This window comes from Mustelus asterias, chromosome 11, assembly GCF_964213995.1.
Source record: "Mustelus asterias chromosome 11, sMusAst1.hap1.1, whole genome shotgun sequence".
Taxonomy (NCBI): domain Eukaryota; kingdom Metazoa; phylum Chordata; class Chondrichthyes; order Carcharhiniformes; family Triakidae; genus Mustelus; species Mustelus asterias.
The window spans coordinates 87861248-87889199 of NC_135811.1; the positions used below are offsets into that span (position 1 = coordinate 87861248).

General features: G+C 45.9%; 1 protein-coding gene across 1 annotated transcript in view; it reads left to right on the top strand.

The window, feature by feature from the left end:
• itga3b (integrin, alpha 3b) overlaps positions 1 to 27952 on the top strand; it is a 183937-nt gene that overhangs the window by 102415 nt on the left and 53570 nt on the right. Inside the window, exons 7-8 of the mRNA XM_078223902.1 lie at positions 3752 to 3945; positions 22690 to 22778. Of these exons, the coding sequence (XP_078080028.1) occupies positions 3752 to 3945; positions 22690 to 22778 (283 nt within the window). The remainder of the gene's footprint in view (positions 1 to 3751; positions 3946 to 22689; positions 22779 to 27952) is intronic.

Here is a 27952-nt window from a genome sequence, read left to right on the forward strand (position 1 = left end):
CTAAATTCTCCCTCAGTGTACCCGGACAGACGCCGGAGTGTGGCGACACGGGGACTTTCACAGTAATTTCATTGCAGTGTTAATGTAAGCCTACTTGTGACACTAATAAATAAACTTTAAATGCTGTTGGAAATCTGGAACAAAGGCAGAAAATTCTAAAAAGCAGCAATATGAAGAGCGAGGAGTTAACGTTTGCCGTCGATAACCTTTCATCAGGACTGGAAAAAGTTAGCGATAGAACAGGTTTTAAGCAAGTATGAATGTGGGAGGTGGCGGAAAAGGGGAAGGTCTGTGATAGGGTGGAAGGCACAACAGTTATGGGCTGGATTTTCCAGGAGTCAGGAAAACTCCATGGAGGGGTGAAAATGACGGCTGGGACCCAAATATGGGATTCACGACTCCATTCCAGGGGTTTACGATTTTTACCAGTGTGGGTTAAGGGTGCTGGCTGGATCAGTTGCAAGCCCTGCAATGCTGATCTGACCATAGGGCTTCGGTTGTGTGGGGGGAAAAGAAGAGTGGAGTACTTTACTGCTCATTTTTAACTGTGGAAATAGATGAGTCGTAATCCTCTACAATTTCCATGGAGCCGGGCTAGCTCTTAAAGGACTTGTGGCTCATGGCACCTCAGTGTTATCAACCATGGACTGGATGAGGGAGCATTTTCAAAGGCAAGGTCAAAAGGCCTTGCCCATGTCATCCATGGCTCCTTGCATCCTCAATGTTAACCTATGCCCACCTTCTCACCCTCTATGGCCCCTCATACCTTTCCTGCCAGGCTATGCTCCTCCATCCAGCTCTCATGGTACCTCATACCATCCATGCCAAGCTCTGGCACTTCCATGCCCATTCACCCATTATACACTGTACAGAACCAATGAACACTCTAGAATGTATGAAAAAAAGTTTTTAAAACAATCATTCATCCATGCAAAATGGTTTTATAATAGCCCAATAAAATTGTGTAAATTATCCAGGCCCTTGGAAGTGTCAATAACAGAAACTGCAAGCACTTGAAACTTCTTTATGTTGCGTAAATAAACATTGTGAACATGACAGAATAGATCAGGGAGCAAGAGCTGTTAACCAAGAAATTGTTCGCTGGGGTGCACTTGTCTCAGCACTCTAATGGATTCCTGGGCTCTCATCCAACCTTCACCATGCATTGATGACTTGAGAGCACAGACATGCATTACAGTGCCGAAACATCTGAGTTCCAAGGAAAACATCGCTTGGTTTTATTGGGCTGTAGTAAAAGCAATTTTTGTGAATGACTTTTTAAAAGGCATCCTATGTCACTATAGGATTAATTGATTCCATACAGAGTGTATAATTGGTGAATAGGCATGGAAGTACCATAGCTTGGGATAGAGAGTAGAGGAACCAGGGGATGGGTGGAGGAGCATAGCTTGGTATGCAGGGTATGAGGGACCATACGGGTTGGGTGGGGAGGGACATGAAGCGTTGTGTGAAGTTGAGGGATGGAGGGCTTTCTATTATAACTGGGATAAAATCCCAAAGTACTTAGCCGGGCTTTCTAGCCAGCGTGTCCCAGCTGGAAGACCCTGTGACTTCCTCCAAACTCTTTCCGGGGACGGTGGACCAGACCCCTCCCCCCTCCCACCCACCCCCCACCCGCCTCCCACCCACCCCCCACCCGCCTCCCTGAATGTAAATCCTATCTTTATATCTTTATTGGCACTTTTCCCTCAAAGTCAGGAGGGAAATTTCCTGACTTTCTCCAGCCACTGCGAAGGTGACAATCCAGTCTTGCATGACGCACAGGAAGCTAACACAAAGCAAGAGGGGAGGGTCGTGGGATAAATGAAGGAACAGAAGTTGGATGCGGAGGTGTAAATGGGGAAAACAAACAGAACTCTCCACAGCTGCTGTAACCAACCCCCCAAAAACAAGAAAGTAAAAGAAAAAACACAAAAAACATGCGTGTGTTAATTGACTTCCACATTATAACCAGGGCTACACTTAAAAAGTAGTTCACTGTTTGTGAAACAACTTAAGGTCTCTTCAGGCCATAATAGACGCTATATAAATGTAATTTATTTATTTTTGAAGGCCCTGAATATTGCAGGTATATAACTGCAGCTTTAACCTTGTCACTGTGGTCTTCAATGATTTTACTATGGGAGATTGTCCATAGCTAAACATTGCGCTGTTCTTGTCTGATGACTGTATACATGCTTACCCCTCCCACATATATACCCCCCCCCCCCCCCGCCATGCTGCGGGTACATACACTCACATGCTTGCACACTCATGCATGCAGACACATATACACACACTCAAACACACACGAGCTCCATATGCACAGAGATGCATGCATGTTGCAGCAGAAATTACTACATAATGATTAGTATTGGGAACCTAAACTAATGAGTTCTCCTTCCCAAGACTTGAGACCAGCCACCTCCACTAGCCTCTCCGCTGAGAACAGTTAACACAGCAAAGGCAAGGGCGGAATTTTTCTCTCCTGCCCGCCACGGGAATCGTAGCAGACGGGACACCGGACCACGCAAAGGTCCATTGACCTCAGGTCGGATTTTCCAGGCTTGGGGCGAGTGTGGCCAGAAAATCCCAGCCGATTGAGTCAATAATCTGACTTATATGGCTTGCAATGGATATTCAACTACCAATCAAATAGTTTGACTGATGAAATTCTCCTTCAAGCACAAGCAACTCGCATAGTGAAAATAAGCATGTAAAATACTCCTCAAATCAAATATTGAGGATTTAAATCAAGGATGGTAATGGTATAGAGGTACTGTCACTGGACTTGTAATGCAGAGACCTAGGGTAATGCATTTGATTTGATTTGATTTATTATTGTCATATGATGTATACAGTGAAAAGTATTGTTTCTTGCGCGCTATACAGACAAAGCATACCGCTCATAGAGAAGGAAAGGAGAGTGTAGAATGTAGTGTTACAGTCATAGCTAGGGTGTAGAGAAAGATCAACTTAGTGCAAGGTAGGTCTGTGGTGAACCATAGATGGTTACCACTATGGGTAATTGTACATATGTTACTCTTGTTACTGTTGGGGTTAGGGTTGGGGTGTTCCACCTGTTAGCATTGTTCTGTGGTACACTCCGTTTGGCTCCGCCTTCTTACAGGAGTATAAAGGTCACTGCTACTTCCTAGTAGCCCTTAGTCTGGGATAGTATTGTTAAGCAGTATGCTCTATTCTTGTTGTGAATAAAAGCCTTTATTCCCGGGTACGTCCTAGCCTCCCGTGTGAATCAATCGCGCATCAAGGTCCATTCAAAAGTCTGACAGCATCAGGGAAGAATCTGTTCTTGAGTCGGTTGGTACGTGACCTCAGACTTTTGTATCTTTTTCCCAACGGAAGAAGGTGGAAGAGAGAATGTCCGGGGTGCGTGGGGTCCTTAATTATGCTGGTCACTTTTCCGAGGCAGCGGGGAGTGTAGACGGAGTCAATGGGTGGGAGGCTGGTTTGCTCTGGAGACCCGGGTTCAAATCCCATCACGGAAGATGGTGAAATTTGAATTCAAAAAAAATCTCGAATTAAAAATCTAATGATGACCATGAAACCATTGTCATAAAAACTCATGTAGTTCTATGAAAATCTCATTGTATTTCTTTGTCCATATCAGATAATCAGCCCATGCTGCGCACTCCGTTCATGCTAGGCTATTCTATAAAGTATGTGGATAATTTAATTAGTCTGTGGACATCACTTTAATGAAGTGATTTTATTTTGCTTTTCCAAACAGCTGGCAAGACCTAATTGTTGGGGCTCCTCACTACTTTGACCACAAGAAAGAGATCAGTGGGGCTGTGTATATTTACATGAATGAAGCGGGAACGTTCCCGGACAAACACACACTGGTGTTAAATGGCTCACTGGGCTCCATGTTCGGTCATGTCGTCAGTAGTATTGGAGACATTAATCAAGACGGATTTCAAGGTGAGATGATTCATGAGCTATTTCAGAAATGAAATACATCGCACTGCAATCCTTGTACCGCAGTATTTATGTCGCTGATTGTCCTTGCAAATTCTGTCAGAAATTCACGGGACTAAAACTGTGTATGGGCTCGGTTCATAAATCTCAAAACACTCATTGGGAAACCCCGAGTCAAAGGACCAAAATTCTTGGAGCTGGAGAGGATGGTAATCCCCGTTTCAAGTAGGCCACCTGTTTAATTGGTGAAGAGGTTCCCACGATTTTGAGGCCCTGTCTATCCTGCTCTTCTGTGGCCACAAAGTTAATTGAGCATTCTGATAGCATCTCCAGTATTGCTATGACACAAGTAACAATTACGATGCTATTTACATCACAGAACCCTGATTTTTTTTCTTATTGAAACAGGTCTGTTTCTTTGGGCAGATACAGATAAGCCCATTTCAAAATGGAAGCAGCCACGTTGTCAGTGCTAAAAAGGTCATAAAGCCTTCCAACCCCAATATGAGGCTGGTATTGGCCTGTAACGACCCCATTGTGAGACCTGTAACGACCCCATTGTGAGGCCTGTAATGACCCCATTGTGAGACCTTATTGACCCCATTGTGAGGCCTGTAACAACCCCATTGTAAGGTTGTTGGCCTGTTATGACCCCATTGTGAGACTGGTATTGGTCTGTTACGACCCCATTGTGAGGCTGGTATTTGCCTGTTACAAACCTATTGTGAGACTGGTATTTGCCTGTTACAACCCCATTGCGAGGCTGGTATTGGCTTGTTATGATCTCATTGCGGGTCTAGTATTGGCTTGTTAACACCAGACAAAAAGCAATGAAAATTGACCGCTGGGGGGAGGTTGTATTTTTTAAAAAGAATTGTATTGGATTTTTTAGTACACACATTATTTTCTCCTTCTGAGAATCAGCCAAGTATGATTGGAGCAGCTATTACTTTCAACCACAGAAGTGATTTAATTTGGGTTTGAACAAACGTTTCAAACCACCCACCACCTGCTTCTTAGTTTCTTTCTCTTTCTCTATCTTCCTATTTTTTTCCTCACCTTTTTTCTTATGCCTTCTATTTTTGATATTTCTTTTCTCCCCGGACCCCTGACCTCTCCAAGTCTGCTTCTTCTTTTTCTTTTTCATGTATGTTGTCTCCTCCCTTTCCTTCTCTATTTTCTCTCTCTTGCACTCTCTCTCTTTCCTATTTCTCACCTTGTGCTCTTTCTGATTCCCCCTTTCTCTCTCTTGATTTCTCTCGTCCTTTCCATCCTTTGTTTCTCTCACACTCTCTCTCTCTCTCTCTCTTACCCGTTCTCCCTCTCCCTTGTTTCACCTTCACTCCCTTTTTGCCGTCTCTCGTGATTGCTCTCCTCTTTTCTTCCATTCTTTTCTCACACTCTGTCTCTCTCACTCTCCTTTTTCTCTCATCCACTCTCTCACAGTCCTTTTTTTTTGTCAGAAGAGGAAAAGGAAAAACAACTTAAGCTTTCTTATTGGCCTTTCCTTTTCTTTAGGGATTTTTAGATTCTTTACTCTCGGCTATAGAACACACATAGGGTTAGAATTAGTTATTGCTATCTGTTTCCTGTGCAATGTAGGACATTTATTACAATCGGGCTAAAGTTTGCATCTTGGGTTGCAGCAGATGGTTAGCATTGCTGCCTCACAGCGCCAGGGACTCAGGTTCAATGCCAGCCTCGAGTGATTGTCTGTATGGAGTTTGCACGTTCTCCCCATGTCCGGCTGGGTTTCCTCCGGGTGCTTCAGTTTCCTCCCACAGTCCAAAAATGTGCGGGTTAGGTTGATTGGCCATGCTAAATTGACCCTTAGTTTCAGGGGGATTAGCAGGGTAAATGTATGAGCTTGCGGGGCTAGGCCCTGGGTGGGCTTGTTGTCGGTGCAGGCTCAATGGGCTGAATGGTCTCTTTCTGCACTGTAGGGATTCTATGTGCATAGATCTGAAAGTCCTTGGTTTATGTATGATCTGTGTGTGGTTGTGGGCCATCAACTTCTTCTAGCTGTTTGGTACAAATCAGTGGAACAAATCATCTCCTTACATTTCAGATGATTGACATGTTGAGGTATTGACCCCCCATTACTGTCTGTATCTGGAATTAAAACCTGGTTCTGGTCTGTGAGCAGAGACGGAGCAGTGGTTCATTATAACCCTTTCCACAGGTGAATCTGTGACCTAACAGTGTCTGGTTCCAGGTTTATGTCGGGTCCAACAGTCAGTTTATGACATTTAACCAGTGGCGAATCAGGGCCATTTTGAATCCAGGGCAGCTGTACAAAGTGAAAGCCATTTTCAATGTCTGTTGAGGTATGAAATGTTGGTTTATAGCCTGATCCACCATCTGAAAATCTATATGTGCCCCGTCTTTGGTAGGCGGACCAGTATGTGGTACATCTCAGTAAACCAGAATACCATGGCCAGGGTTCTCTGTTCAATCCTTAATTCTCCCCAATAGTAACTTTGCACCATTTGTAACGACCATTTTGAAATGTCTGTAACGTTTCGTTGATTGTATTGAAGCACCTCAGAGTGCACCAGACCCTGAATATTATTGCATTTTGTGTGATGGCCACTCTAAAATGTTTCTTAAGTTCTTTGAGATGTTTTATGAATGAAATATATTTTTGCAAATAAAAAGACGATATAAAAAAAATGGGGCATGATCTTAGCTGCTGTTCACGCCACGCTCATATTGCAGCCACATCGGAGAATTTGGTGGCCAGCCAAATCTCCATTCATTGCGGCATGATGGGAAAATTCCGCCAGTGTGAACGGTGATAAGATTCTGACCAAGAGGTCCAGTTACAGAAGTGGTCAGTAACGCTGAACCCCAGTAGAGTATCTAATACAAAACCCCAAAACATGACATTCTACTATCAGTATTTTCCGGGGGTCAGAAGCATACCAGACCTTAGAATATGGGACAAAAGAGCTATATACGCCTATTTCTGTGCCATATGTCCTTTTGGCCCAACCAGCATATCCGGTGTTTGTGTTGCACTCAAGCCACCTCCCATCTGTCTTTACCTAAATCTACCATTGTCACCCTATCCTCTCCTCACACTTGTCTAGCTTCCCCTTAAATGCATTTACACTATTCACTTCAACCACTTCCTGGAATAGTGAGTTCTACATTCACAGCAACCTTTGGATGCCAACTTTTCTTCTGAATTCCCTTTGGATTTCTTGGTGCCTGTCTTATTTTGATGGCCTCTAGATAAGCTGCTCCACACAAGAGAAAACCTTCTCTTGATAGCCACTCTATCAAAACCTTCATCGTCTTAAAGACCTTCACCAGATCAATTCTCAATCTTTTCCAAGAGAAAACCCTATTATAGAAAGGATATTATTAAACTAGAAAGAGTGCAGAAAAGATTTACTAGGATGCTGCCGCGACCTGATGGTTTGAGTTATAAAGAGAGGCTGGTTACACTGGGACGTTTTCCCTGGAGCATAGGAGGGTTAGGGGTGATCTTATAGAGGTCTATAAAATAATGAAGGGCATAGATAAGGTAGATAGTCAACATCTTTTCCCAAAGGTAGGGGGATCTAAACCTAGGTTTCAGGTGAGAGATACAAAAGGGTCCAGAAGGGCAATGTTTTCACACAGAGGGTGGTGAGTGTCTGGAATGAGCTGCCAGATGGTGTAGTAGAGGCGCGTACAATTTTGTCTTTTAAAAAGCATTTAGACAGTTACATGGGTAAGATGGGTATAGAGGGATATGGGCCAAATGCGGGCAATTGGGACTAGCTTAGTAGTTTAAAAAAAAGGGCGGCATGGACAAGTTGGGCTGAAGGGCCTGTTTCCATGCTGTAAACCTCTACGACTCTATAAAAGCAACCTGTGTTCATCTGGATGCACAGACATGTGCTGAAATCTCGCTGCCATTTACACCAGTGTGATCGATGCCGCACCCTTGCCGCGGATTTCCCAGCGGTGAGGGGTGCGTTCAGTGGGAAATGCCATTGACAATGGCAGGACCAGAAGATCCTGCCGCCAGTGAGCGGCATGCCACCTCCTGCCGCCGCGAAACACACTGCGGAGGGGGAGAGAAATCCCACCGATGGGCACCACCAGGAATATATGAGATATCTCTGTAGAATCAGGCGGATATGGAGCTGGAGGTTAAAAGAAGGGACAAGATTATTGCAGGTCATTATGTAGGACCTGAGGCTTTGAGATGCCCTCACATGCGATCACATTACAGTGCAAGTCCAATAACAGTTGGCAAATTAGCATCCATTCCACACCAACTGTATCCCATAGGAAATAAATAAAACCATTGGTGAGTCCATTTGTGTTGGTGCTGCTGCTTGAAGGTGGAGGTCTTGTGGTTCAGTCCCTGCCTCTGAGCCAGAAGCTCTGGGTTCAAGTCCCATCCCAGAAGTTGATGGCCAAGGAAGGTGCGTTCATAACGTAGCCCAACAGGCTGAATATTAGCTTGTCAATCCTTCTGACACATGCCAATGACAGGTTGCAAGAGCAGGGGATTTTCCTGGTCAGAGACATGATGGAAGGAAATTGGAGCCTTTCCCATCACTGTTATAGCTCTGGCAACATGCATGTAAAAGTGTATAGAATCATAGAATCTTACAGTGCAGAAGAAGGCCATTTGGCCCATCGAGTCTGCACTGACCACAATCCCACAATCCCTTTAACCCCATGCATTTTTAAAAAACTTTTCCAATTCAATCAAATCAAGTCCAATTCAGAGTCTCAACAAGTTGAGACATTTCCGATCCAAGCTGACAAGACAGGGCCTCCACTCCTGTCTTGGGCCTGATCTACATGAGCCAAGCTGATTGGAGTAGGTGCAAGTCCTCCTCCTCCAAGGCTTGATCTCATTTGCATCATAGCCAAAAGGCCGAGATGCCGCTTTTTAAAAATTGCTTCAAATGAAGCTTAAATGTAACCTAATGACCTCAACCAAGTGCAGCCTGTCCATACTACACTTGATCTTAGCCAAAACCCTAGCTAGTCCCCCCGACACTAAGGGGCAATTTAGCATGGCCAATCCACCTAACCCGCACATATTTGGACTGTGGGAGGAAACCGGAGCAGCCGGAGGAAACCCACGCAGACACGGGGAGAATGTGCAAACCCCACACATACAGTGGCTCAAGCCGGGAATCGAACCCGGGTCCCTGGCACTGTGAGGCAGCAGTGCTAACCATTGTGCCACCGTGCCGTGTATGTTGTTACAACACAGACTCCTTGGGTGAGGGTGGGGGGTACAACAAGGGAACCAGTTGGCTGCATGGCTTGTTTGGATTAGATTGGTGCCAACAGCTTGAGCTTCAATCCCTGTTCCAGCTGTGGTGGATTTGAGACCTGCCACCTTGCACTACCCATGGTGGAAGCCATGATACTGCAGGTTGTACCTGCCTCTGGGCAGAGAACTGTGGAAGGACAAATGTTGGCCAAACTCCAACAGACTCTATAAATAGCACCATGTGATTGTAATATTTACTGAAGCCATTCAAACAGGTGGCTCGAACCTTAGTTTGATATCTCAAAGCTAAAATAGTACATTGGAGAGTCAGTGTACTGCCAATTGCATCATTTGGTTAAAACAGAGCAGGAGTGATCTTACCGGCTTGTCACACCGGTTAGTTGACGTGGCGTGCTGGTAAGATGGGGCGAGAGGCGAAAAACCAAGTTCGCGCCCAGTTTCTCGGCTCTCGCAATAATATCGGCCCTGTTCTGCCGGCGTATTATTTATGAGGCGATTTCAATGTAATTAGTAAGTCCCGGACGCAATCATCCGGGCTCACTTGCCTTAACAACCTTACCAGTGGACATCCTCACCGGTGAGGATCACGTATGGTCCCCACCAACGGCAACTACACGGGATGGCCTCGCCAGTGGAATCAGAGGCCATTGAGGGCCCCCCCGGGTGGTCGGGCGTAGAGCCGGGCACTGCGCTTTGGACACACTAGCACTGCCCATCAGACAGTGGGCAGTGCTAAAGGGAGGGGCGGAGCCTGAAGCGGCGGGGACAAATGGGGTGGCGATCGGCTGGGGGAGGGGGGGGGGGGGGGTTACTCTGCATCAGGGGTGGGAATCGGCCAGGATGGCCATCGACCGGGGTTGGAGGGGAGGGAGGAGTGACAGACCTCCCAGTACACTGTAAACCATTGTACATAGTGCACTGGGAGATCATGGCACATACACAATAGTGCCCCTACAGCTCAGCAGCCAGCTTCCTGCCATCAATAGGCTTCGCCCACATCTTGCCTCTTTTTTCTAAGTTCCACAAGGTAGCATCTAGGAGCTCGCCCCAAAAAATGGGCACGATTCTCTCTCATTTTCACGCTCGTTCGGGACTTAGACATTTTTTGTAAGATCGCCCTCAGTGTGTCTGAGCCTTCCATTATCCTCTTGTGTTTCTGTTGGGAAATACAACTTGCACATCCGCTGTCAATGCAATATTGTAAGACGTTTAACAACACCAGGTTAAAGTCCAACAGGTTTATTTGGTAGCAAAAGCCACACAAGCTTTCGGAGCCTTAAGCCCCTTCTTCAGGTGAGTGGGAATTCTGTTCACAAACAGGGCATATAAAGACACAGACTCAATTTACAGAATAATGGTTGGAATGCGAATACTTACAACTAATCAAGTCTTTAAGGTACAAACAATGTGAGTGGAGAGAGCATTAAGACAGGTTAAAGAGATGTGTATTGTCTCCAGACAGGACAGCCAGTGACAGTGGCAGTCTTTATATGCCCTGTTTGTGAACAGAATTCCCACTCACCTGAAGAAGGGGCTTAAGGCTCCAAAAGCTTGTGGCTTTTGCTACCAAATAAACCTGTTGGACTTTAACCTGGTGTTGTTAAACTTCTTACTGTGTTTACCCCAGTCCAATGCTGGCATCTCCACATCATGAATGCAATATTGTGCAGAGGACACAGACTGGGTCAGCATGTCTGCGATATATACCCACTGTCTTTTCCTATCGTTTATTCTTTATCTTTCGCAGTGTTACCCGTTTGAAAATTGTACACCGACATTTTTTAGGTGTGATGTCTCCATCTGGTGGCTGTTTAGTGCTATATTTGCCTCCTTTGTGACATTGCGAATCCGTCTGGTGAGGTCGCAGGCTCTTCATCACTGCACATGCAGGCGTGCTGTGCGTGCACATGCATTTGTCTGATTATTTGATATGTAATTTCCCACCTAATTGCAATAATCAGTCTGTCCAGTTGCTGCGTGAGATGCCACTGACTAACCACTGCCCTGTGCTGCAGCTGTGTTCCTGTGAGAGTGGCCATCAGAGTGGAGGAGAGTGAGGGAGTTAATACACCTCTGCAGGGTGTGGGGGAGGGAGTTAATACACCCCTACAGATTGAGGGGGTTAATTGCACCAGAGTGGGGGTGAGGGGGTTAATACACCTCTGCAGGATGTGGGGGAGGGGGTTAATACACCCCTGCAGATTGAGGGGGTTAATTGCACCAGAGTGGGGGTGAGGGGGTTAATACACCCCATTCAGAGTGCGGGAGAGGGAGTTAATAGGGCGGGAGGATGAGGGGGGTTTATTGTCTCTGCCAGAGTACGGGTGAGGGGGTTAATATACCCCTGCACAGTGGGGGTGAGGAGATTAATACGCCCCTGCAGATTGAGGGGATTAATTGTCTCCATCAGAATGGGAGTGAAGGGTTAATGGCCCCAGCAGAGTGGTGATGGGGGGGGGAGGGGGGATGAGGGGATTATTACACCCCTTCAGATTGAGACGGTAAGGGGTTAATTGTCTCTACCAGAGTGGGGGTGAGGGGGCTGGGATGACTGCTGATTTAGTTATGGATGATTGAAAAGTTAACCTGTTCCCGAGAAACAGAGCCTTCGCTTTGTTCCTGAAGCTGCAGGGTGTCTCTGGAGTCCAGGTTTCATTTCATGCAAGCACAGCTGCAGGAACTGTCCCCAGAGGTCAGCCTGTCTGATTCAGGGGTCAATTGTCCAGCTCTTAATTTTAACGGCTGCAAAACGAGGAACATCTCAAATTGGCTGGGCCACCACCAATTCCAGTGTCCCCACCTGTCAGCCCATCCAGCAAGATTCTGCACTCGCTGTAAAAATATCACCTGCTCCACATGGGAAATAGAAAGTTAACAGGGCTCCGAACAAGCTCTGGTCCAGTGCTTCCAACACCACGAAACCTTTTGAGTGTTTCTTTTACTCTAAGCAATTTAGTGTGTCTGAGTTACTTATTTGACTCAGTCTTGCCCTGCAACATCTCTCAATCTTTAATAGTTCGCACAAACCAGCCTCCCATCCATTGACTCTGTCTATACTTCACGCTGCCTCGGCAAAGCAGCCAGTGTAATTAAGGACCCCACGCACCCCGGACATTCTCTCTTCCACTTCCGTCAGGAAAAAGATACAAAAGTCTGAGGTCACGTACCAACCACTCGAACAGCTTCTTCCCTGCTGCCGTCAGACTTTTGAATGGACTTACCTTGCATTAAGTTGATCTTTCTCTGCACCCTAGCTATGACTGTAACACTACATTCTGCACTCTCTCGTTTCCTTCTCTATGAACGGTATGCTTTGTCTGTATAGCGCGCAAGAAACAATACTTTTCACTGTATATTAATACATGTGACAATAATAAATCAAATCAAAAAAAATTTTTTGGAACACATTTCTGCACATGCAGCCTGTACACTGGTGTATAAGTTGAGTTTATATCACAATTTGGGAGTTTGAAGTCAAAGGGATTATCTGGTATATTGGTTTAAAACCATGACACAGGAATGTGTCATGGCAAAGGCAAGTTAAGTCTTGCCTTTGCTGATATTTCATAGAATCATAGAATCCCTACAGTGCAGAAGGAGGCCATTTGGCCCATCAAGCCTGCACTGACAATCCCATCCAGGCCCTATCTCCGTAACCCCATGTATACACCCTGCTAATCATTCTGACACTAAGGGACAATTGAGCATGGCCAATCAACCTAATCTGCACATCTTTGGAGTGTCAGAGGATACCAGAGCACCCAGAGGAAACCCATGCAGACACAGGCAGAATGTGCAAACTCCATACAGTCACCTAAGGCCAGAATTGAACCCAGGTCCATGTCACTGTGAGGCAGCAGTGCTAACCACTGTGAAACCATGCTGCCCTGGCATTCATGTTAAGTGACAGTATATTGAACAAGGTAAGCTGTACCCGGAGCCAGAGTATAGGAGTGTCCACGACCAGTTTCATAAAATCGACTGTCTTCAAAGTATTCTGGTTTCCTCCCACAGTCCAAAGGTGTGCGGGTTAGGTTGATTGGCCATGCTGAATTCCCAGGACCATATATATCTGAGAGAGATCAGCACTGTGGTCTGGCTCCTCTTGAAAAATATGTCCAAGTGCACTTACCAGCAGTTTCAGGTTATTTTATGGCATGCTGCCTGTCCATTGTTAGCTAAGTGGGTGCCAGTTCATCCGTCACATGTTCATTCTGCCAAGCACAACCCATACACCTGGACCAAAGCTTTAAATGCACTTCTATCCACTTGATTTAGTAAATCAAATTACATTTCTCACTTAAGGTGTACAGGTGTGACAGGACGGTGCACCCGCCCCCAGCTCACCTCCACCAATGGTGGCTGACATGGTAGCACAATGGTGAGTACTGCTGCCTCACAGTGCCAGGGACCCCGGTTCGATTCCAGTCTTGGGTGACTGTCTGCATGAAGTTTGCACATTCTCCCTGTGTCTGCATGGGTTTGCTCCGGGTGCTCTGGTTTCCTCCCACACTCCAAAGATGTCCAGGTTAGGCGGATTGGCCATGCTAAATTGACCCTTAGTGTCCCAAGATGTGTAGGTCAGGGGGATTAGCGGGGTAAATACGTGTGATTACGGGGATAGGGCCTGGTGAGATGCTTTGTCAGAGAGTGGGTGCAGGCTCGATGGGCTGAATGGCCTCCTTCAGCACTGTAGGGTTTTTATGAACCCCTTCCCCGCTCCCCAAGAATCTGAGAGGTTTTGAATGTTTGGCTCTTTTCTGATACAGCTGCCATGACATCAAAAGGATTTTTAAAAATCCTGGTCAATTAAAGAGGGAATTGTACATTTGTAAATTTAACCAGGTTTGGGATCCTAGAATCTAGCCCGTTTTCCTTTTTTATTTATTCATTCACAGGGATCTGGGTGTCACTGGCAAAGCCAGCATTTATTTCTGATCCCTAATTAATTGAAGCTGTCAATAAAGGTAGTGCACAATGGCCTATCACCTGGGCCAGCAAGTGTTAAACTTGGCCTGCTGTGGCAATGCTATATCTTGCTGCAGAAGTAGAGACACTGCCACCTGTTGGCGAGCTGATATTGGTTGCACGAATGAAGGTGATGGGTAGCTGAGTTAACTCTTTGTGCAGTTCAGTGGTAATTTTTTTGAAGTATCAAAATCAAACTGAATAAATAGTTTTCCAAGATAGTTTGTGTAGTTCGGCACGATCTTCCACAATGTGCATCTGCCTGATGAATAAATCTCGGTTCATGAATCATGGACTGGCAACTCTGCAGTCTAGTTTTAATTAGAATCATAGAATCCTACAGTGCAGAAAGAGGCCATTCAGCCCATCGAGTGTGCACCAACTACAGTCCCACCCAGACCCCGCCCTCATAACCCCACCTATTTACCCTAGCTAGTTCCCCTGACACTAAGTGGCAATTTAGCATGGCCAGTCAACCTAACCCACTTTGGAGTGTGGGAGGAAACCGGAGCACCTGGAGAAAACCACGAGGTGAATGTGCAAACTCTCTCAGACGGTCATCCGAGGCTGGAATTGAACCCAGGTTCCTGGTGCTGTGAGGCAGCAGTGCTAACCACTGTGCCACTGTGTAGTATCTTACATGAAGATTCAGTTTGGAATTTGTTAACTTTGCAGTGTTTATAGCAGCTTTCCCAAGGAATTGACTCTGGAATGGGAATGAGCGGTTGGGATGATATCTCACAGGAGTTCCACATCTCAATCAGATTATACACTGCGCCAAAGCTATTTTGAATCTTCCTATGTCCCAGGATGTTGTGGTCACAGATTACCCACTCTGACATCAATGAATGAGCTCCCTCTTGATTCAGCTGCGCAAAGGGAGCATGGGAATGACTGTCCGTAGACCTTCACTCATCAACATTGCACATATCCTGTTGACATCACTTCAATTTCAGATCTGTGTGAACTTATCCAAAGCGTCCCTATTTTTTGGGGCAGCTTAGATGGTGCTGGGATGGCATTCTTACCCAACCACACGTGCTGTGCCACACTAAGTTCCAGAGGTAAAAGTCTCTCTGCTGCAAAGGATGCCGGGGGGGGGGAGGAGTGGAGGAGGTGGAGGGGATGACTCCCCATTCAATGAAACATATTTCTTTCAGAAAACTCCTTGCTGCCTTGTGGTGATCCACATACACCCACCTCACAGTCTTCACAAAACAATCAAAGCAAAATGATGCAGATGCTGGAGATCAGAAATAAAAGTGGAAAGTGTTCCAAAAAAGAGTCATGTTGGACTCGAAACATCAACTTTGCTTCTCTCTCCAGAGATGCCACCAGAACTGCTGAGTTTTTCCAACGTTTTGTTTTTTATGTCAGGGAAACACAAGTTTCTTTTTTAAATCCTTTCATGGGATGTGGGCGTCACTGGAATGCCAGCATTTGTTGCCCATCCCTAATTGCCCTTGAACAAAGTGGCATTGCACAGCCATTTCAGAGAGCAGTTAAGAGTCAACTGCATGGATGTGGAGTCACATGGAGGCCAGACAGGGTAATGATGGACATTGGTGAACTAGATGGGTTTTCACAACAGTTGACGATAGTTTGGTAGTCTCCATTACTGAGACGGGCTTTATAATTCCAGATTTCCTAATTAAATTCCACCACCTACCATGGTGGGATTTGAACCCGTGTTCTTAGATTGCTAGTTCAGTGACATTGCCACTGTCTTCACAAGTAAGATGGGTTGCCATTACCTGCCTCAGTACTGGGAACATTGTAAAAGCCTCTAAAGTGACAGGAGGACTTAAAAACATTAGAATAATGTGTAGAATTAGGCCCTAGTACTTAGTCAGTATAGAACCTAATTGGATGAGTTTCTTTAAATAGATTACAACACTGGAGTTTGATCCAAAAAAAGCACAACAGTATTTGACTCTTTTTGGCTCTGATTCAATGCCAGGTGTTAAAGTCAGTGTAACATTTGTTTACTGATTAAATATCCTCAAAGCCATTGCATCACTGCTACTCGCAATCAGGAAAGAGGTAGAGCTTAATGCTTCTGGTTTGAACCTGTGCACTTTGCCGACATAGAATCATAGAATATCTACAGTGCAGAGGAGGCCATTCAGCCCACCCAAGCCCTATTCCCATAGTCCCAGGTATTTACCCTGCTAGTCCCCCTGACACTAATGGGCAATTTAGCATAGCCAATCAACCTAACCCGCATGTCATTGGAGTGTGGGAGGAAACTGGAACACACGGAGGAAATCCACGCAGACACGGGGCAAATGTGCAAACTCCACACAGACGGTCACCCGAGGCCGGAATCGAACCCAGGTCCCTGGCGCTGTGAGGCAAAAGTGCTAACACTGTGCCACCATGCCGATGTTGACAACCTTCTCGTTCTCGTATATCAGCTGTTGGCTTGAAACTCACAATCGTTATAAAGTAGATGAAATAACCAATGTAAATTTTGGGCATATATCACATAATCAAACATTTGGACGGCATGGTGGCACAGTGGTTAGCAATGCTGTCTCGCAATGCCAAAGACCCGGGTTCGATTCCCAGCTTGGGTCACTGTGCGGAGTTTGAACGTTCTCCCCCTGTCTGCGTGGGTTTCCTCCGGGTGCTCCAGTTTCCTCCATCCAAAGATGTGCAGGTTGGATGGATTGGCCATGCTAAATTGCCCCTTAATGTCAGGGGGATGAGCTGAGGTAAATGCATGGGGTTATGGGGATTGGGCCTGGGTGGGATTGTGGTCGGTGCAGACTCGATGGGCCGAATGGCCTCTTTCTGCACTGTAGGGATTCTATGATCACGTCGTCAGGTGAAGTGATCAAACGTCTAAGGATTTGCCCAAGAAGATTTGGTAGCTGCAGTAAAAGTCTCCAATGAAAGAAATTTAGCATTTTGCTACAGTGAGTGCCCAGAGTAAAGCTTTCCCCGGTACTGCACACAGCAAGGCTCCATATTAAAACTAATGACCTACAAACCCGTAATGACATTTTCAACATAGCTGCATTGTGTTGAAATGGTTTTGTGTTTACTTAAAATCCAGCCAGTTAATATTGGGCAATGATCAAAAGTTGGCAGTGAATTTGCCATCTGCCACTTGTGTTTACAGGTGTGCTCCACACACAGGCTCTGTTCTCTGCAGTTCAAAAGCCTGACAGCCATGGCTGTGTTATCTCACTTTGTTGCTTTTTAAAAAAAAAATCAGATGTTTCTTCGAATGCTGATTGCATTACTGTTTGTTACAGGAACTGGTGATCTTTCACCCAGGCAGCACTCAGCTGAATGCAGCCACTGCGCATTAAAAGATTGGGAGAGGGATCACTGTTCGTAACATTGGCACTTTTGCATGTTTCAAAGTGTCGCGGCACACTTCATTTTTAAACTGCTTTTATTGAAGTGTTAGAGACAAATGTATTATTGATCCCTGTAGATTCAACAGCAACTTTTGCAAAGAAACAGGTCCCCAGAATGGTGTGGCTTATGCCGCACTTTAAAGTTTCGAAGGAATGGAATTTGGTTCCACATGTGGTGGAGTGAAATTCCTTTTTTAATGAAAACCAGGAGGTCAGAGTTTCTCCATAATTAATGACGCACTAACGATCACATCTTTCAGAGCCAGGTGTTCCTGCACTTTGCTCAGCGGGCTGTGAATTTTGGATTGAAACGGGCAATGCCCATTTTTTTTTTGTTGGAATGAACTGATCTTTGAAATAACACGTCAGTGCAGTGTTTTAAATTTTATCTCGTGCTTGTCTCCACTCTTAAACCATGTCTGCAACTGCAACAAGCTTTCGGAGCACTGCTCCTTCGTCAGATGGAGTGGAACTCCACAGATTTCCACTCCATCTGACGAAGGAGCAGTGCTCCGAAAGCTTATGGTATTTGCTACCAAATAAACCTGTTGGACTTTAACCTGGTGTTGTGAGACTTCTTACTGTGTTCGCCCCAGTCCAAAGCCGGCATCTCCACATCATGATTGCAACTATGTTCAGGATCCCCCTCATATATCAGCAGTTTGTCACCACCAGCAAGAGGCAGATGAGGGCGGCACAGTGGCAGAGTGTTTAGTACCGCTGCCTCACAGCACGAGGGACCTGGGTTTGATTCCCAGCTTGGGTCATTGCCTGTGCGGAGTCTGCACGTTCTCCCCGTGTCTGCGTGGGTTTCCTCCGGGTGCTCCATTTCCTCCCACACTTCGAAAGAGGTGCTGGTTAGGTGCATTGGCCATGCTAAATTCTCCCTCAGTGTACCCGGACAGGCGCCGGAGTGTGGCGACTAGGGGATTTTCACAGTAATTTCATTGCAAGGTTAACGTAAGCCTACTTGTGACACTAATAAATAAACTAAACAATATAGTAAAAGGGTGTTTGAGTTAATAAGGGTCAACACAGTGGTTAGCACTGCTGCTTCACAGCTCCAGGGACCTGGGTTCGATTCCCGGCTCGGGTCGCTGTCTGTGCGGAGTTTGCACATTCTCCCTGTGTCTGCGTGGGTTTCCTCCGGGTGCTCCGGTTTCCTCCCACAGTCCAAAGATGTGCGGGCTAGGTTGATTGGCCATTCTAAATTGCCCCTTAGTCTCCTGGGATGCATAGGTTAGAGGGGTTAGCGGGTAAATATGTAGGGATATGTGGATAGGGCCTGGGTGGGATTGTGGTTGGTGCAGACTCGATGGGCCGAATGGCCTCTTTCTGCACTGTAGGATTCTATGATTCTATGTTTAAAGTTTACTTGTTAGTGTCACAAGTAGACTTACATTAACACTGCAATGAAGTTACTGTGAAAATCCCCTAGTTGCCACACTCTGGCGCCTGTTGGGTACACTAAGGGAGAATTTAGAATGGCCAATACAGCTAACCAGCACGTCTTTTGGACTGTGGGAGGAAACCGAACACCCGGAGGAAACCCACGCAGACACGGGGAGAACATGCAGAATCCTCATAAACAGTGACCCAAGCTGGGAATTGAACCCGGGTCCCTGGCGTTGTGAGACAGCAGTGGAGTGGGGAAACAGTACCACTTGCATCATGTTGTCGAGAGTCGCGTGATAGAAAGGATATTATTAAACTAGAAAGGGTGCAAAAAAGATTTACGAGGATGCTACCGGGACTTGATGGATTGAGTTACAAGGAGAAGCTGGATAGATTGGGACTTTTTTATCTGGAGTGTAGGAGGCTTAGGGGTGATCTTATAGAGGTCTATAAAATAATGAGAGGCATAGATCAGCTCGATAGTCAATATTTTTTCCCAAAGGTAGGGGAGTCTAAAACTAGAGGGCATCGGTTTAAGATGAGATGGGAGAGATATAAAAGAGTCCAGAGGGGCAATCTTTTCACACAGAGGGTGGTGAGTATCTGGAACAAGCTGCCAGGGGGTGTAGTTGAGGCGTTTTGTCTTTTAAAAACCGTTTAGACAGTTACCTGGGTGAGATGGGTATAGAGGGATAAGGGCCAAACGCGGGCAATTGAGATTAGCTTAGTAGTAACAAAAATGGGCGGCATGGACAAGTTGGACCGAAGGGCCTGTTTCCATGCTGTAAACCTCTATGACTCCATGATAGGAATGCATAAGTGCAGAGGTAATCTGGCAGAAGCCAGCATGAAGATGGTCCCTGGTCAGGGCTAATCTAATTGGAGATGTATGTAGTTATGCATTTATAATAACTCCAGGTGTCAGCTGTAAAGGAACAATGCTTCATTGCACAAAATAAAGAAAAGGAAAACCACAAGCCTGTGATGAACACAAACAGGTCCCAACTGGGATAATACAACAATGGACCCACTCAGGGGCCTGCTTTATACAGGACTTGATATACAAGCTCCACCTGGGAAGGTAATTACCAATCACCAGAGAGCTCGTATTCAACGAGTCCTACAGGAGGTCAATCAGGGATTCCCCATGTAAGTCCTGGGGATTATCATGGAGTTGTTCGAGCATATGAGCTTCCAGACCTCAGTGAGACACTGAAACCCTACAGCCCTGGTGCATGCTGTGAGTTTCCCTTCTGCCTATGGGCTGGTTGCATTCTGATCACCCTCAGATTGGTAGCTGAGTCTAGTCTGAATCAGACTCTCACTGGTGTTCTCTCCACAGCTCTGAGTAATGGTGCCACCATGCCAGTTTGGTGCCACGATGACTTGGCAGTGGGCTCAGACTAATATCTCCACCTCACCCTGTGCTGCAGCTGCATTCTACCAGCTGTAGTTGCTTGGGGAATGCCGTTGGTGGAGCTCTCCAGGGAGCTGTCATGTGCGCTGTTGCCCAGTTGGCTCTGCTTAGTCCAACAGAGTGGATTCACACGTTTTGGCTAGCGTAGAGCATCAGATCTCAGTCTGACGACAACAGGAAGGAAGTCATTGACTGAAATGAGTGGAGGTCAAAGTTGTTCCCTGCTGGATGTGTTTTGTTGTGGAGCAGTATTGGTGAGACTGAAGGTTCAATAGTTGCTTCAGAGCCAAAGGTTGCCACTCGCAGCAGCTGAGATATTCCAGAAGTTTCCGTCGACTGCAGGCCAAGATGCCTTTCTGCATATTTATTTACATTTTACTCTCATCCAAAACCTAGAAGAATACGGGGATCTTTAAGGAAGATGGTGGCATTGTGATCATGTCACTGGACATGATCCCGACACAGTAAGAAGTTTAACAACACCAGGTTAAAGTCCAACAGGTTTATTTGGTAGCAAAAGCCACACAAGATCGAGCATGATCCCGACACCCAGGCTAGTGCTCTGGGGACAAGGGTTCAAATCCCACTGGTGGAATTTAAATTCAACCATGTTTGCACCGTAGTTATGCTGTATTCTGATCTGAGCCATTAAGAAAGAGTGGGACCGAATAAATAATTAGTAACTTCACACTTAATGGCCTTCCTTCCACCTTAATGTCTTCTGTCTTAATACTTTAAGATAAGTCAGCATTGATCAGGAGGAGGGAAGGGTGACTTACTCTTGTCACCAGAAATGCTTCCAGCATAATAGTAACAGCACAGCTAACTATCCTTCTACAATGTCCTGAAAATGTTGGGCTTATTCACCAACCTCAGAAGAGCAGCTCAGTGCAAAACAGCGGCTTTTAAATTCCCACTTCGACCAATGATTTTTTTCTCAGCGCTGTTGCCAATTTAGTACTAAATTCTGGGCCCATTCAATTCTAGTCGAGGACACGGTGTGTGACTCCAACCCAGAGGACTCAGGAATTCGGCAGCAACTGCCCAAGCTCAGCAGCTGCAAGAGAATTTGACTTGGTTCGGATGGAGGCATAGTGCAAGCTCCCAGGGATTTCTTTCTGACTTTAGTTTCTCCAGTTTCTCTTCCCTTCGCAGCTGAAGGGGTAAGTCCTTTTTGGGGCATGATTCCACAGGCAGCCACCAATCTCTCTCCTAAGTGGCCACACTGAAACTGGACAGGGAGTGCTGAGCTATTCAACTGATAGGATCAGGAGGCCTCACAGCTTGCTCTTGTCCTTGCCCCAATATCCGCCATTCTTGACTTAGAAACATAGGTGATAGGAGCAGGAAGAGGCCATTCGGCCCTTTGAGCCTGTTCCGCCATTCCTCACGATCATAGCTGATCATCCAACTCAATCGCCTAATCCTGCTTTCTCCCCATTAACTTTTAATCCCATTCGCCCCGAGTGCTATAGACTTCTACCAGGGTGGTCGTCCAGTAGTGATCAGGAGCAGGATACCTGGATGATTTTCTCCATTCTTAACCAGTGGCCACAAAAGATTGTAGTTTTTGGTATCGATTGGGTCAGTTTAACAGCACAAGCCCAAGACTGAATAGTAGGATGGCACAGTAGTTCGTTTCTGGCCTTGGGGTGACTGTCTACGTGGGTTTCCTCCCACAGTCCAGTGATGTGCAAGTTAGGTTGATTGGCTATGCTAAATTGGCCCTAGTGTCAGGAGGACGAGCAGGGTAAATACGTGGAGTTACAGTGATAGGGCCTGGGTGGGATTGTGGTCGGTGCAGACTCGATGAGCCGAATGGCCTCCTTCTGCACTGTAGGAGTTCTATGAACCGGTGATCTTTATAAGATGCCTGGCTCTGTTGCTGTATATGGTTAATCAGTGGGAAAAAAATCTATAAATTTATCCTTCAGGCACTTACAGTCTCCGTTCAAAATCCTCTAATCATCCTAAATGAGCAGAAAAGTGAAGGAATTGCTGAGTATAATCCCCCTCACAACAGTGAAAATCCTGTAATCCCACACAGTATAAAGTGAATTTGACTTGCTTAGTCACCATCATTAATTACCCTGCTCCGTTCCACTGGATGAGATGTCAATAAACCAAATCCGTTGCTAATGATCAGCACAGTGTGGGGAGGGGGAGGGGAGGCGAAGGGGAGGGGAGGAGGACATACATCTCCAAATCCCTGCAATGTTGAGAATGTCTAACATGCCTTGAGCTGGTTATAATGGTCACGTGTGTCTGGGAGAGTCTTTTCCATTCCCTGACTGTAGGGTGAAGGATTGTTCAAACAACACCTTCATTTTCTCTTTCTACAGACATCGCTATTGGAGCACCTTACGATGGTTCCGGCAAAGTTTTTATTTACCAGGGCAGCATGATTGGACTGGATTCCAAACCTAGTCAGGTACGTTTTGTTGGGAGCTGTTAAAAATTACGTGAGTTCGAGAGAAATTTGAATAATAACAGGTTGTTCGGCCCAACCAGTCCATACTAGCATTTGTGATTCACTCATAGAATCATAAAATTCTACACTTGGACCATTCGGCCCATCAAGTCTGCACCAACCACAATCCCGCCCAGGCCCTATCCCTATAACCCCATGGATTTACCTGAGCCAGCTCCCCTGATACTAAGGGGCAACTTAGCATGGCCAATCCACCTAACCCGCACATCTTTGGACTGTGGGAAGAAACCAGAGCACCCGGAGGAAACCCACACAGACACGGGAAGGACATGCAAACTCCACACAGACGGTGACCCACGCCGGGAATCAAACCTGCGTCCCCGGCACTGTGAGGCAGCAGTGCTAACCACTGTGCCACCGTGCTGCCCCTAAAGCTTCCTCCCATCTCTTCTCTGTTTCTGTAGCCCTCTTATCACTTTTGCCCTTACACGATTATCTAACTTCCCCCTAAGTGCGTCCATATACTTTATCTCCACTACACCCTGCAGTAGAGATTCCCACATTCTCACCATTCTCTGGAAATAAATATTTGTTCTGATTATGCAATAACGGTGTATAACTTCCTGGTTCCCTAGTTTTGGAGGGGGGGGGTGGTTTACCTCAATGATGCGCTGGAGAATCCCTCTCAGAAGTTCCCAGGTAAGGGTTGACCAAGCAAAAACAGAAAACTGCTGGAAAATCTCAGCAGGTCTGACAGCATCTGTGGAGAGAGAGTAGAGCCAACGTTTCGAGTCTAGATGACTCTTTGTCAGAGCTGCTCTGCTGCTTCACCAGCTCTGAGGGAGAGTCATCCAGACTCGAAACGTTGGCTCTATTCTCTCTCCACAGATGCTGTCAGACCTGCTGAGATTTATTTTCCAGCACTTTCTGTTTTTGTTTCAGATTCCAGCATCTGCAGTATTTTGCTTTTATCTAAGGGTTTACCAAGTACTGCTTCCCCTGGACAACTGCGCTATGATCCATCCTATAAAGTGATTTAAATCATTAACTTTGGATGGTTCTGTCAGTGTTACACTAATAGTTACTCTGAAAACATTAGAAGAAATGAAACCACTTCTAACTTCAACGCATCTATTTTAAATACACTGGTCGATTTCTGTATGGGGATTCCCCCTACTTTCCCGATCCTACAGGGGACTGTCCCCACCCCTTCCACCATGGGTACTCCTGCATCTGACCTGATCACACCACCCCCCCCCCCCCCACCCCCCACATAGAATCATAGAGCCATAGAATCCTTCCAGTGCAGAAGGAGGCCATTCAGCCCATCGCATCTGCACCGACAAAAATCCCATCCAGGCCCTATCCCCGTAACCCCACATATTTACTCCACTCATCCCCTGGCACTAGGGTCAATTTAGCATGGCCAATCAACCTAACCTGCACATGTTTAGAGTGTGGGAGGAAGCCGGAGCACCCGAAAGAAACCCACGCAGACAAGGGGAGAACGTGCAAACTCCACACACATCCTCATCCCCAACCTGACTGGACTGATTCCCCCCCCGCCCAACCCTATCTGAACCCTCGACCCAATCTGAGCTCCCCCCACCACCCTCCCCATTTCCGACCCCATCATCTATAGAATCTTTCTATCATTTATATGAACACAAGGTGATGTCACCACTCCTCAAATTACATCAGCAGTATTATAAATATCTAACACCAACACATTACCATTAAAATTATCGTTATTATTTGAAAAGGAATAAGGAAAAATATTTAACCGTTTTCCACTCGTTTTCTCCACTCTCATCCTCATCTTCTGGAGGTGTAGTGTTGTACGTGGTGTTGTATGTGGTGTCCTGCCGTTCCCTGGATACAGTCCAGTGCCTTGTTGCAATGGCCATTCAAAGAAGAAAAAAAGTACAGCACAGGAACAGGCCCTTCGGCCCTCCAAGCCTGTGCCGATCATGATACCCTAACTCACTTCAAAAAGAAAACATCTGTCCTTACTCAGTCCGTATCCCTCTATTCCCCCCCTACTCATGTACCCATCCAGATGCCTCTTAAATGTTGCTAATATGCCTGCTTCCACCATGTCCTCTGGCAATGCATTCCAGGCATCCACTATTCGCTGCATGAAAAGCTTCCCCCGCACATCTCCCTTAAACTTTCCAACTTTCCCCTCGCACCTTGAACCTGTGCCCCCTTGTAATTGACACTTCCACCCTGGGGAAAAAGCCTCTGACTATCCACCCTGTCTATGCCTCTGATAATTTTGTAGACCTCTATCTGGTCTCCCCTCAGCCTCTGTCTTTGCAGTGAAAACAATCCTAGTTTATTCAACCTCTCCTCATAGCCGACACCCTCGAGACCAGGCAACATCCTGGTGAACCTTCTTTGCACTCTCTCCAAAGCTTCCACGCCCTTCTATAGTGTGGTGACCAGAACTTCACACAATACTCCAAATGCGGCCTAACAAAGGTTTTATATAGGTGCAACATGATTTGCCAACACTTGTACTCAATGTCCTGACTGATGAAGGCAAGTGTGAGGCTGCTTCAGGTGAGAGGCTGCACAGTCAATGTCTTACTGCCTACTAGATGCACCATCAATCAAGCAAAGACTAGTTGTATGCAAGAACAAATAGGCTTTTATTAACAAGAACTTGGAGCCATCCCTGTCGGAGATCTGATCCGTACTAAAGGCTAGGGGGAGGAGCCATCGCCTTTATACCCGGACCAGGGGGAGGAGTCTTGGGCGGAGCCGACAGGGATGTGCCACATATACAGGTAATAACTAACAGTGGTTAACCACACCAGATAACAGTGGTTTACCACACTACTCAAACCCTGAAATCCGCTATTGATTCCTGGCACGACTGAAGACCCTGTGGGACCTGTATTCAGCCATGTTGCTGAACTGTTTGGAGTGCTGCTGGTGACTCAAGAACAGGAAAACTGCTGTGCCTGAACTTGGGATGTCTGAAACCCATTCTATTCTCATTGCACTTTTGCTGAACATTTCAGTAACATTGACCCATTCCCAATGATTTGAAAAGATCAACTGCACCATCTGCTGGTTACAATCAGTATTAGCAGAACAGAATTTCAGTCACTGAAGCTATAGAATCCTATAGTACAGAAGGAGACCATTCGGCCCATCAAGTCAGCACTGACTCTCTGATAGAGCATCTTACCCAGGACCTGGGGATTTTCACAGTAGCTTCATTGCAGTGTTAATGTAAGCCTGCTTGTGGCACTAATAAATAAACTTCAAAATATTTACCCTTAACTTACACATCTTGGGATACTAAGGGGCATTTTAGCATGGCCAATCCACCTAACCTGCACATGTTTGGATTGTGGGAGGAAACTGGAGCACCCGGAGGAAACACACGCAGACACGTAGAGAACCTGCAAACTCCACACAGACAGTCATCCAAGGCTGGAATCAAGTCCCTGGCACTGTGAAGTAGCAGTGCTAACCACCATGCCTCCTCTTATTATGCAGATACTGAAGAGAATTGATAGTCAGGGAGTGAAAATTCGGGTGTGTGTGTTTGTGCATATGTACATATTAAAGTATATTATTCATATATCGTATAATTCCCCTTTCTCCAAGTCTCTGCTGCTCTCTTTTCCTCTCTCAGCAGAAGACGTTATGATCTAGGAAAATACTTCCTAATTTTTTTGTTAAGGTCCATAAAAATCGACTGGAAGCAGAGCCTAATGGGAAAGACAGTAGAACAGCAATGGCAGGAGTTTCTGGGAGTAATTGAGGACACAGTGCAGAGGTTCATCCCAAACAAAAGAAAGGTTATCAGAGGGGGGATTAGGCAGCCATGGCTGACAAAGGAAGTCAGGGAATGCATCAAGGCAAAAGAGAGAGCCTATAATGTGGCAAAGGGTAGTGGGAAGTCAGAAGATTGGGAAGGCTATAAAAACAAACAGAGGATAACAAAGAGAGAAATAAGGAAGGAGAGGATCAAATATGAAGGTAGGCTAGCCAGTAACATTAGGAATGATAGTAAAAGTTTCTTTAAATACATTAAAAACAAACGGGAGGCAAAAGTAGACATTGGGCCGCTCCAAAATGACGCTGGTAATCTAGTGATGGGAGACAAGGAAATAGCTGAGGAACTTAATAAGTACTTTGCGTCAGTCTTCACAGTAGAAGACATGAGTAATATCCCAACAATTCAGGAAAGTCAGGGGGCAGAGTTGAATATGGTTGCCATCACAAAGGAGAAAGTGCTAGAGAAACTAAAAGGTCTGAAAATTGATAAATCTCCGGGCCCAGATGGGCTACATCCTAGAGTTCTAAAGGAGATAGCTGAAGAAATAGTGGAGGCGTTAGTTATGATCTTTCAAAAGTCACTGGAGTCAGGGAAAGTCCCAGAGGATTGGAAAATCGCTGTTGTAACCCCACTGTTCAAGAAGGGAACAAGAAAAAAGATGGAAAATTATAGGCCAATTAGCCTAACCTCAGTTGTTGGCAAAATTCTAGAATCCATCGTTAAGGATGAGATTTCTAAATTCTTGGAAGTGCAGGGTCGGATTAAGACAAGTCAGCATGGATTTAGTAAGGGGAGGTCGTGCCTGACAAACCTGTTAGAGTTCTTTGAAGAGATAACAAATAGGTTAGACCAAGGAGAGCCAATGGATGTTATCTATCTTGACTTCCAAAAGGCCTTTGACAAGGTGCCTCACGGGAGACTGCTGAGTAAAATAAGGGCCCATGGTATTCGAGGCAAGGTACTAACATGGATTGACGATTGGCTGTCAGACAGAAGGCAGAGAGTTGGGATAAAAGGTTCTTTCTCAGAATGGCAACCGGTGACAAGTGGTGTCCCGCAGGGTTCAGTGTTGGGGCCACAGCTGTTCTCTTTATATATTAACGATCTAGATGACGGGACTGGGAGCATTCTGGCCAAGTTTGCCGATGATACAAAGATAGGTGGAGGGGCAGGTAGTATTGAGGAGGTGGGGAGGCTGCAGAAAGATTTAGACAGTTTAGGAGAGTGGTCCAAGAAGTGGCTGATGAAATTCAACGTGGGCAAGTGCGAGGTCGTACACTTTGGAAAAAAGAATAGAGGCATGGACTATTTTCTAAACGGTGACAAAATTCATAATGCTAAAGTGCAAAGGGACTTGGGAGTCCTAGTCCAGGAT